This window comes from Neurospora tetrasperma (assembly GCF_000213175.1).
Source record: "Neurospora tetrasperma FGSC 2508 unplaced genomic scaffold NEUTE1scaffold_4, whole genome shotgun sequence".
Lineage (NCBI taxonomy): Eukaryota > Fungi > Ascomycota > Sordariomycetes > Sordariales > Sordariaceae > Neurospora > Neurospora tetrasperma.
This window is the reverse complement of record NW_009799102.1, coordinates 2352459-2364035: the sequence shown is the minus strand read 5'-3', so window position 1 is coordinate 2364035 and position 11577 is coordinate 2352459. Positions and strand designations below refer to the sequence as shown.

General features: G+C 51.1%; 5 protein-coding genes across 5 annotated transcripts; 3 read left to right on the top strand and 2 right to left on the bottom strand.

The window, feature by feature from the left end:
* Window positions 1-450: 450 nt before the first annotated feature.
* NEUTE1DRAFT_65531 (uncharacterized protein) lies at window positions 451-1673 on the top strand (the record flags this gene model as incomplete). The annotated part of the gene is made up of 3 exons (XM_009853998.1): window positions 451-836; window positions 956-1130; window positions 1324-1673. The coding sequence occupies 3 exons, from the start codon at window positions 583-585 to the stop codon at window positions 1522-1524; spliced, it is 630 nt and encodes a 209-aa protein (XP_009852300.1).
* Window positions 1674-2307: 634 nt separating this feature from the next.
* NEUTE1DRAFT_95362 (uncharacterized protein) lies at window positions 2308-2713 on the bottom strand (the record flags this gene model as incomplete). Its single annotated transcript, XM_009853997.1, has 1 exon — window positions 2308-2713. A coding segment is annotated over one exon (200 nt), but the record flags the coding sequence as incomplete, so codon positions are not given.
* Window positions 2714-4230: 1517 nt separating this feature from the next.
* On the top strand, window positions 4231-6060 carry NEUTE1DRAFT_123201 (uncharacterized protein; the record flags this gene model as incomplete). The annotated part of the gene is made up of 1 exon (XM_009853996.1): window positions 4231-6060. The coding sequence occupies one exon, from the start codon at window positions 4388-4390 to the stop codon at window positions 6029-6031; it is 1644 nt and encodes a 547-aa protein (XP_009852298.1).
* A 1130-nt stretch (window positions 6061-7190) lies between these two features.
* NEUTE1DRAFT_45995 (uncharacterized protein) lies at window positions 7191-7421 on the top strand (the record flags this gene model as incomplete). Its single annotated transcript, XM_009853367.1, has 1 exon — window positions 7191-7421. A coding segment is annotated over one exon (231 nt), but the record flags the coding sequence as incomplete, so codon positions are not given.
* Window positions 7422-7838: 417 nt separating this feature from the next.
* NEUTE1DRAFT_123200 (uncharacterized protein) lies at window positions 7839-10922 on the bottom strand (the record flags this gene model as incomplete). The annotated part of the gene is made up of 2 exons (XM_009853995.1): window positions 7839-9777; window positions 9835-10922. The coding sequence occupies 2 exons, from the start codon at window positions 10920-10922 to the stop codon at window positions 7839-7841; spliced, it is 3027 nt and encodes a 1008-aa protein (XP_009852297.1).
* Window positions 10923-11577: the final 655 nt, after the last annotated feature.

Below are 11577 nucleotides of genomic sequence, written 5' to 3'. Positions count from 1 at the left end.
GGGGGTAGGTGCAGTTCAGACATGTGAAGAGTAAAATGGCATATGAAGCGATTGCGAATCATTTTAGTTGCGGAAGACATTGTTCCTACTTCTATATATACCCTGTCTACAAGTACGATGAACCTCTTCGGCAGCCACTGCTTCAAGTTCGGAAGCAGGACAGCACTCCCGAGTATTCGTTGTGTCCAACGCGAACGGGGGATCAAATGCCACGCCCAGATTATCGCCAATTAGCCGACCGGTGCTCCGTTTCATCATCGCAACACAATGTTCCTTCACAACGTCGTAGATGAGACGGCTGTCTCGATCAAAATACTCGTCCCGCCCGTCGGCTATTTTTCAATCTCCAACATGATTCGCCCAAGGCCACGACATGCTATAGGTATCACCAGTGACTATGGCATCCGTGGGCTAGGTAAGAGAAAAAGGGGGGTTAACTGAGATCAAGTTCAGGCCATTACCGCATCAGATAACATGTAGTTATCTATAAAGTGGGATTGAAAGATCGTCGCGTTGAGCCTTTCTTTCTTCTCCTGAGTTCAATCATCAAGAGGCTAAGAGGAAGCTGAATCAAAAGCAAGGATGCGTGACATCGCCTCCATTTCGTTCTTCCTTCTCGTAGCACCCCTCGGTACCCTCGCCGCCCCAACACCTTTCGAGGATGTGATTTCAAGTAGAGTCCACCAAGCAAGAGCAGTAGTAACCCCAGCGCCATGCCAACCGCAACTCAGCCCTCCTCCCACCGAGCAGGAATCAGCCGAACGTTTCGAGAACTTCGCCCACGCTTTTCTTGAAACCAAGAACTTGACTGAAGCGTTTGAGTACATTGATGCTACGTACATTGTATGCCTTTTTCTTCTTCCTCACATCCCCGGTAGTGCCATTTGATATTACTTACCGTATACTAACGGTGTTATTTGGTCGACGAGTGACAGAACCATAACCCTTTCGCCAGCGCCAACGGCCCCAACGCTGCTCTCGATGCCCTCGGTCCTTACTGGGACTCGATCCAGATCACCCCGTTGAGAAGAACGTTCAAAGGCGAGTTTGGATGGTTGAACTATCGGACCAATTACTTTGGCGAGATTGTTGATAGGTATCGCATGGAGGGTGGGTGTATTGTTGAGCATGTGAGTTCAGTTGTCTCTGGTGTTGTAGAGTTTGACGTGACGTGCTGACATTGTTGCTTTGTTGACGTAGTGGGATCAAAACGAGCAGTACCCTTCTTTCTGTGACGAGGAAGGTATGGGGAAGGAATGGTTGACGGTCTGAAATGGAAAAATATGCTGGTGGCTCTTCTACCACGAAACCAACCTAAACAAGAATGGCAGTTTCACCTGGATATCCACCGTCCTTTCAATCACCTCAATGACTACGAAGCGTACACCAATGGCTAGTCGACCTAAAAGACCTCCCAGTCTTCAGGCTCATTCATATGTCGTAGATGTACGCATGCCCCAGCCACGTATAGCTTGGAATTCCAGTCTCTCCAACACTTTTTCCCGATGGCATATTTCCCCCTGATCAGACGCGCATCACCTCTGACCGCCACAATACGATTTATAATCTCAGCATGGCCGGGAATCAACCCAAACATGCCATCAATCGTAATACAAAACTTCGAACCCTTCTGTCGCCAGTCACAACGTGGAAAAACTGATCAGCAGCGTGCCGAATTCCTTCATCCGGCATGATAAGAGAGGTCAGGGTCCGCTAAAGCGAGCCGACCACACCTCCAACAAGTAAACTTGAACTCTTCAGGCACCGGTCTCGCTCTTGTAACTTCCTCTGTCTGAAAACCACAAGGGTATCATCGGCTCTTTGCTGCCATCGTGTTAACTTCTTCAATCCAGTTCATAAGTCGGATAATATCCTTCGGCGCGGAACAGTTTGTAGCTGTGACGATTCCAACATAGCAGCCTTCAACAAGGAGTGAACGCCCATTCAGGGCAATATGAACTTTTCCGATTGTTTTGTCAAGGCTTTGATCTCATATCATGTGGGGCGTTTTCGAAAACCTTCCCAGTCTAGTCCTCTGTCCCCCCGGTGGCGCCGTGTAGCGCTTGCATGACTGTAGGTAACTATTCCCAGGCCGGGGAAATCGATGCCATGTTCGAGACAATAATGGCAGCAACTTCCCAGTTTCCGCATATCATGCGAATCCGTTGAGGCAATGCGAACTCCTGAACCACCCATATCCGCCAAGATTTATGGGCGACATAGTAACGCTCCGAGACGACGCCACCCATCCAATTTGTCATAGGTGGCACTTTTCTCCTTGAAGCTGGCGAACGATGGGTCCAGTCTCGTGATTGAAAGTGCCTCTTGTATTGTCGGTAATACGCGTTGACGATGTGCTGAGTCGGTCCTATACTCTCGTTACCGTCCGTCTCTTCTCCTAGGTACATCAGACCTGTCCGGCAGTTGCTGTAAATTCGCGACATGAGGCGCACCTGATGATTGCGCTCGCATTTATCGTCATTTTCTTGGTTGATATAGACACCGTCCGCCCAAACTGAAATCGGGCTTGGTGTGCCCTGCATATGATATGCCACTCGTCGTACACTCTTCGGCGCCATCTCCAGATTGGCAGTTATGGCCAGCTTGCAGCCGTCGATGAACTTTTCGCGGCAGAAGTCGGAAGGTCCCCAGAAAGTGCGTCATAGACCGAGCCATCCTGCCGACTGGCATGAACAAGCGATCGCGATAGTAGCTGTTCATTGTCAGTGAGCATCAGGTCAATATAAAGAATCTGGATATGGGTTTCACATTCGAGTGGGCGGTAATGGCAGGATGCCATTTTCCAGGCAGCCAAGATGGACGACACATAGAAAAAGGGAACATGCGTCCTAGAAATTAGCGATCTTAACGGGCAAGGACTATCGCCATTGTTTGTGGGGAAAGGAAAGAGAGAGAAAAAAAAAAAAAAAAATGCCCCTAGAGGTAATCATGATACCGAAGCTGAAAGAGGAGAAGAGTCGAGAACGCTCGCCGCGGGCAAACCCCAAAATAACAGCATCCTTATGAGGTGCAACGCTGGCTGCCTCTAGTTAGTTGGGTTGCATCGAGTGCAGTTTACCTGAACGTCGGCGTTAAGCAAAATAAAGGCGCAGCTGTGAGATGAGGTACAGCAGGAGCGGAAACGTAAAAGGCGTCTCGGTTGGGCAAAGCGCAATGTGAAAAGCCGCTCGGATCATTCGCGAAGGTGTCATCCTGATCTCGGATCTCGATTGTTCCAAAAACCAAGTCCGCAAAACAAAAAGCAAATTGTTGAAAAGGCGAATGATGGATCAAACCAGACTTGGAACGGGAAAAGAACATGAGGGAAAAGAGAAAGAAAAAAGAAACTCCGGTACGGGGAATCGAACCCCGAGCTTCGCGGTGAAAACGCGATATGTTAACCGTTACACTATACCGGACTTTGTTGATAATCAGCACCAAGTACAGAAGCTAAGTGCAAGCATTTGCACACGTGCCCTGCCACTGGTCGAAGTTCTTTCCTCTTTTGGTCGCACCTCGTGAAGCTTGCTGTGCTGTCAAAGAACTGATTTCGGGATGACAACATGAATCAAAGGGACCACAATCAATACCCCGGAAAGCGCAATGACGAAATGCGTCCGGTGATCTGCAGGTGCGGCTTGATGAGTTTGGATGATTCCCAGCCGTCCCGGATAACCGGTTGGACCGCTTCATTACATAAGGTAGTAGTTGCCGAACAGGTCCGAAAGCGCCAATTATTCAGCAGCAGCAGCCACAAAGGGTCCAACCTACGGTGTAAACGCCGCTTGATTGTGGCTGGTGGTACACTGTGATTGGCCAAGGATGACCTCCATAGCACCGTGTAGAAAGGGGCGGCCGACAATCGCAGTTTCTAGAAGAGAGCTCGCTGACAGCAACAACTGCTGGAACCGCGCTGTCGACAGCCATTCCTGTCGGTTACGAGTATGTGTCAGCGATATCCCCGAATCGCGTCACGCAACGTCAATCTACACTAAAACCGAACCACGGAAAGGGTCACGGCCACGCGGGCAGCTTCCACTTCGTTATCAAACCTCTTTTGGTGGTGCAGAAGTGGCGGTCTTGCCCCTTTCTATTTTACAAATCCACAATCTCGACTTCGATATCTGATTCTTGCCCTTTTACAACTTCCTCAACTTCTTCATTTCCATACTCTACCCTACCTACTCCTCATAATCCACATTCCCGCTTGAATATCTCCAGACAAATAACTCGTCTGGTCCCTGGACAATATTTTCTCACTTGTACTCCCTTTGATGAAACTTTTCACATCGCCGAGTCCTATTGCTTGACTCCTTCGACTCGATCTATCCGCTAGGATTCGAGAGCTGAAATATTTCACTGCCACGCCAGCCAGAGTATCACCAACATGGCTGACTCGATACACAACGAGTCTACTTCCACAGCTCCATCACCAGACCAAATGTATTGCCACGCCTGCCATCACCAGTGGCAGCGCCAGGGCGAAACCCTCGAGTGCCCTGCCTGCAACAACGCAACCACGGAAATTGTCAGCAACCAGACCTCGCCAACAACTCTGGATACCAGGACAACGCTACTAACCCAGGATCGCCAGATCACGCCTGAGAATGACCCGCGCCATTTCCACCGCCGGCCCTTGCCTGCTACCGTAGAAGACGCGCCTGCAGAGGACGAGCCTCAACCTGACTATTCTGCTGCTGCCACCGAGACCGAGTCTCAACAGCCCACAGAGGTTACAACCTCCAACACAGAGACCCCAAATGCCAACGAGAGCAACGACCATAATGATGCGAGACCACAGACCGAAGCCAACGGCACATCAACAACCAGCGGAAACATTCGGACTTCGGATGAGACCAACACCCGAGGCACTCAGGAGCAGACCAGCAATGCTTCCAACACCGAAGCCCCTCGATCTGGATCCCGCTCTACCAACACCCAGCACTTCGATATCCGCTTCATCTTCCCTCCTGTGACCTTCTTCACCACCGTCATTTCCGAGCCTCTCACCCCACGATCTCAACAGCAACCAGCTGGCTCACAGCCAAATGGCCAGGCGCAATCTACCGAGCAATCGAATGAGCAGCCTAATAACCAGCAATCTAACGCTTCGAACACATCTGCTAATGGTCCCACTCCTAACGGCTCTACCGCTTCTGGTCCGTCCCCCATTACCTTCTTTGGATTGCACTTCTTTACGCCTAGGCCTCCTCATGCCCACACTGCTCCGGCATCCAATGCTTCGAGCAACACCACCCAGACCGAAGGCACTGCGCAGCAACAGTCACAATTCAATGGCGAACAAGCACAAGCCTCCGAGCAAGAACAGCCACAATCCAGTAGCGAACAACCACAAGCCTCCCAGCAGCAACAGCCCCAGCAAGGTCCCCAGCCAGCCACCCAAGGCCAATCATCCGCCTTTGGATCTGGTCCCGTACCAGCTGGTCTCATGAACGCCATCTTGTCCGCCATGTTCAGCCCTCTCAGTCCTCTTGTTCTCGGCAACCTCAACTTTGTTAACGACGGCGTTTACTCGCAAGAGGCCTTTGACCGCATCATCACCCAGCTGCGCGAGCAGCACGCCGCGCAGAACCCAGGCGGCGCCCCTCCGGCCTCTCAAGCCGCCATTGAGAAGCTCCGAGTTAAGGACATTGACGAGCAAATGCTCCAGGGCTGCCAGGACAACAAGACCAAATGCGTCATCTGCGTCGACGAAATGACGCTCGGCGACAAGGCTACCCTCCTTCCCTGCAACCACTTCTTCCACGGCGAGTGCGTGACGCCCTGGCTCAAGGTGCATAACACTTGCCCTGTCTGCCGACGGTCCGTCGAGGTCGAAGAGGCGCCCGAGAGCAAGAAGCGCAAGAATGTGGCGGAGCATGAGCCCACGGGCAGGGACGGCCATGGCATTGACGAGGCGGAGGATGAGGACGAACAGCAGAGCGCCGAAGTGGCTGCGGCGATTCCGGAAAGGCAAAGGAGGCCATATGGACCCGAGAGGCTGCGTGGTGAAGGTACGGATTGTGCTTGAAGTGAATTCTATATGTGATGTGATTTGAGAGGCGATTTTTAATTTGGGGGCAATTCTCTGATCTTCTTGAACAGCAGTGCCAAAGCGACGGCGTTTGGGTTGATCCCATAATCTCATTTTCGCCATCGCGATGAAAGAGGCTGGGAAGAAAGATCATATGGATGGACTGCGGATTATCAGGACAGGGGCGGGAGATTGAAAGATCAAAGCCTGGAACAAAGTCCCGATTCCGCACAAGTGCATATCTCTACGAGATAATGTGCTCAGGTCCCTATTTTCTGGGTTTCAGGAGCTCTGTGTTCTTTCCCTTTTTCAATTTGGCTTTTACCTACGATACCATTGCATTATACTTTCAACAGAAGCGCGGCGTTGGGGGAAACGGACGGACACCTGGACGGGATTATTGATTGCTACTACACTGGTTTAGGGTACTAAGCGGTCCTACGGCATTTTACTACTACTACTGGCATCAGCCAGCTCGATAATGAAAGGTTGTTTGTTTTCATTTACGCCGTCTTCGAGAAATTTGTTGAGGCCTGTAAAAAGACACGCCATGAATAGATTATGATGACACGATTATGGTTGATGATACAGAAAGAAAGGAAAAAGGTTGGCGTTATGGGCGTTGAACGCGCAAAGGATGGGCATATCGGAGTTCAATTTGTCAGCAGAGAGTCCCAACCAGCTGGTGGGCATTCATGGTCATGGATGAATGTTTCAAAGACACTCTCGGATAGTTTAATGAATGAAGGAATATTGTACCAAGAATAAAAGGGATATCTTACCTGAACCAAGTCTGGATGTGATGATTGTATTCTCTTTTTCATCAAGACAGTAATTTTGTTTTCGAACAAACACACGCATACAGAAACACCATGCCTCATACCAAAGGGATGGAAGCAATTATAGTCCTTGATGGGATATGATGTATCGATCCTTGTGCTAAGTAACGATGGTCGTTTGTTCGATAGGTAGGTACGATATGATACGGGCCATCTTGCTACTAGATGAAATGCTGCTTATCTGGCTTTAGTCTGGTTCGTTAAGAGAGAAAAGTGAACATAGAACATGGCCCCTAATCCCCCCTAAAAGCAGAAAAGGAAAGATAAAAAAGGGAGAAAGCGAGGGTGAGCAAAAGGAGAAGTACATACAGACTTCACGAGAAAAAGGGAAAAAAACATACAACACCAGGGATTCGCTGGTCGTCACCGACCCAACTACTAGTCTGGCCCTCACTGGCTTATCTATGGGAGAGCGGACGGGATCCCGAGTTTTCCAGCGGGTATGGTCGTATGTGATTGTTGTTTATGAAAGTACTGCCTATCAATGCTTTGTTTTTTTGTTTTTTCTCAGGAAAGCCTTCACTTGGGAAACCCGTCTGTTAATGTGAGAAGCAACTTTTGTGTGTGGTTTGACACATGTGCTCGAACTTGTCTAACAACTTTTTTTTTTTCCCTCTATTCCGTATATTAAAGCTAGCTTTATGAGAAAAAAAAAAAAAAAAAAAAAACTCGTCTCATCATCAAGGGTATCAAGCCAAAAATGCTAAATGACAGCTGGAGCTTTCAGTTAAAAACAACACGAGCCTCCCTCCCGTCTTTCGTTTTCGTCATGCTCAAAACCAGGCAGTCTATCCTCCCCAAACAAGAACAAACGAATGCAACGCAATGCGTAAACAGAAAAATAACAAAAAGAGAAAAAAAAAAAAGAAAAAAAACCCACCCGTATGCTAACTCCAAAGCCCAAGTCATTCATTCCCGTCATAACCTCATTCTTCATCACACACATACGAATCCTCCTTGAGGAACTATCCCATTCTCTCCCCCTTCCGCAACCGAACAATCTTATCCGCCCTCAACACCCCCAAACTGTTCTCCCTGCCTGGTCTCCTACCAATTTCAATACACAAAAACCGAATCAAGTCCAGATTGTTCCAGTAGCTCGTGTGCGCGCTCAACATATTCAGGTACTGGATCTCTAGCGGGCCCCCACCAGATCTCAAATAGTAATCGATTTGGCCGTTGTCGTTCAGTAAAAAGGCCTTCTTCTCGGCGACCTCTTCCCGGGAAAAATCATGCACTTCCAGTTCGAGCTGCGAGGGGAGGCGGAGGAAGGTGGGGGGTTTGGAGGTTGACAGCATTTGGGATTGGTGTCCGGTGGGATCGGTTGATTGGTTCGACGGATCAGAGGGGTTGGGAGAGTTGGATGTGGGTGCGGAGGTGGAGGTTGACAAACCAGCTAGACCGCGGAGGGAGTCGGAGACGGATTTGAAGAAGGAGGTGGTGAAGGTGGGCACGTAAGCGGTCTTGAGGCTGGAAGCATAAATGGGATCGATGGTCCCGTTTAGCAGGTAGGCGATGGGGTCCTCCTTGGCGAGAATGTTGTAGATGTTGTCGACGGCGATGCAGCCGAAGCGGCCGAGGTCACCGACTATATCCTTGTTGAGCGTGTCGGCTGCGTCTGCGCCGGGCTTGAGGCGGCCGCGGCGGGGAACGAGGCTACCTCTTTCTAGAAGAAGGAAAAAGGCGGCGGGGCTGCCGAGGAGGAAGAGGTTGGTGGTGTCGAACTCGAAGTGGCGGGTTTCCGGCTGTGTTCCGGATAGATCTAAGGGCCGGGGAACGCTGGTCGGTTGCTTGGAGAGAATCTCGACCGCCATGGCGCTGCCGAGCGAGTGCCCAATGAGGTGGACGCGGCCCTTGTCGGCGAAGCCGGGGTTGTTCTTGCACCATAGCCGGTACACGCGATTTGCTTCGCCTACAAGGGCGGCAATCATTTTTGGCTTATGGTGAGACATGTAAAAAGGAATGTCGAACATGACGTCTGAGATCATGCTGCGCACGGCAGGGATTGTGTTGGGTTCAATGTCCTTCAGCCCGAAACCGTCAGGAGTATATGCGGACGCGTCTTCTTCCTTGCTGGGACCGCCATCTTCAAAGCTGAGGAGATGACGCCAATTCACAGGCAGCACCATGATACCATTCTGGTCAGGCCGGAGCACCGGCTTGATCATGGGATTTTCCAACTCGATATTGACAGCTCTTCGAAAGGCATTGACGGCATGCGTGAAGTGGAAACTTTCAACCCGCTCGGCAAACTTTTGACCGATGCCATGCGCAATCAAAAGAAGATCGGTCACTTGGCCGCGATCCTGCTCCATTTGACATGCTGGGCAACCATCACCCGAAACATTCGTCTGCCGTGGCGTATTGCGGTTGGGCGCTTTATTTGCCGATGTGCCCTTCTTTTGGTGTACTTTGTCCCAGATGGCCTGGTCGAAACCGCGCACCACGGGGATTCCCACAGTAATACCTCTCATGATCTTTTGGAGTGGCCGTCTTCCATGATATGCACTAGGTTTTTGGCTGGGCCTTAGCAAGAATGCAGCGGACTTGTCCTTGTAGATGACATGAAAGTTGGCATAGGGTTCGGGTGGTGGCGGCGGCAGTTCTTGATCGGGATGCACATGCTCGAGTGTCCCTTCAGCTGCGGCTTCTCCACGAAAACATCTGGCGGCGCAAAACGGATCGCTCGATATTGGCGGCTCGGGAGGCATGTCGTCCTTGACTTTGGGGCGCTTGTCCGGAATTTCTGGCCACAAAGGGTGCGACACCTTTTCTTCGCCTAGCGCACCTACATCTAACGCAGACTTCAGTTCGTCCTTCCAGGTTTGACCCCATACCCGTAACTCTCGATAGCCGGCTTCTAGCTGGTTAGCGACAGCAGGCTTGACGGGGGTCATGGTGTCTCTGGGAATCAGTGTTAGCAGTCGACTAAGAAGGGTTGTACGGAGCGCCAATGCCTACCTATAGAACCACGTAGCGCGTTGCACCGTGGATATGTCATTGACAGGCGACCAGTATATTGGCTTCATCTGAAGAACTGGCAGCGAAACCATGTGCAGTCTCGAGATACCAACAGGCACCTCAACCGAATCTTCCGCCTGACGGATGACCTCTTTGACGATGCGCTTAGCCGCTCGGCTATCATTCCCTCCTAAGCGAGATGGAAGGCCACGTATGGATGGTTCTCTGGACGGCTTGTCTTCTGGTGTAGCACCGACTGACCGGCTGAGTGATTCGACGCGAACGAACGGCTTGCCTGATATTCCAGCATCCACGACCGGGGGTCTTGGAATCATCTTGCCAATAGTCGAAAGAGGAAGTTGGTTATCGTTGAGGGAGGAAGGCTTTACCTCTAAAGAGCCAGAAAGTCTTTGAAGAGGGCTAGTGCCAAGCGGAAGACTTGAGGGCCTAAATGCCGAGGACTCTTGCGAAGTATCAGAATTTGCCCACAAGCGAGTTAACTGGGCCATGACCTCCTGAATAAGGCGGTCGTGGTCGAGGGTTGGCTGGCGACGTCTGGTAACGGCGCAAAACTCCTTTCTTAACTCTGCGTCAGCATCGATCGAAAGCTCGGCGCAACATACTGGGACACTGTGGTCATGCTCATTCTCGGTGGTGGCCAGGGCCGAGAAAGCGGAATGGCCCTCCCGATCATGCTTGTCCTTGTGCTTAGCAGCCAGGAGGGCCACGATAGCGGCAAGTTTCTCGGCATTTTCCTTTGAGAGAGACGGACTCGGACTTCGGTTTCTTTGAGCGTGTCTGTGATTCCTCCTGTCCCTGTCGGAGGAGAAGCCCAGCCACGCCCGCTCTAGATCTCTGTTATCACCAGGGGAGAAGGGTCGCAGTGGTAGGTTTGCTGCTTTCGCATCGGAGGAGCCAACAGTTGTGGCAGCAGACAAGGGGTCATCGATGGGGATGGTGGACGAGTAGAAGAACTGGGCGTTGATAGGCGGGATGCCCTCGAGCCCATCGATGGGTTCGGGTTCGGTGATGGGCGCTAGTCGGCAGGAGGGGCCGAAGGTATGATGGGTCTCGGTCGTGTTGGACATGGTTTGGTTGCCCTTTTGAAGCGGGCGGTGACAAGACTCGAGGGCGACGCGACGAGGAAGCGCACTGATCGACGATCGAGTTGCTATGCAGGTACCTGACGTCAGCCACTTAGGTATACCGAGCGATGGTCCACAAAGCCAACGGCAATGTCTGAACAAGAAGAGTAGCTACCTATACCTACCACACACTACGCACGCGCTTGTGCTCAGACGGACTGTCCGGCCTAATCAGTAGTGTATAAGTGCCAGTCGAGGTTATTGCGAAAGAGGACACTAGTGTAGTTAGAGAAGAGAAGAGAAGAGAAGAGAAGAAGTGAGCAGGCCCATGACCTACAGGGACCGTGACCTTGAGACCAACTGGAAGTGGAATAAGCTCGGGCTCCAAGTCTGGTGGGAGAAACAGTCCGCGATCCGAGACATGGTGTGGAGAGCGCAAGTTTAGGTTCTTTTTCATGGATGCGAGATTGATTAAATAGTGTACGACAAGTACACAGGCGCAAAAGTCTAATTACACTACACTACACTACACGTGGTTGCGAGAGGGGACTGGACGTGAGCGAGGTCGAGTGCTCCCGTCTGGCTCTTCTGCCTTGCGTTGTATCACTCACTCTCTGAGTGTGTGTAACCGGATGCGCTGATGACGTGGTTAACCTCC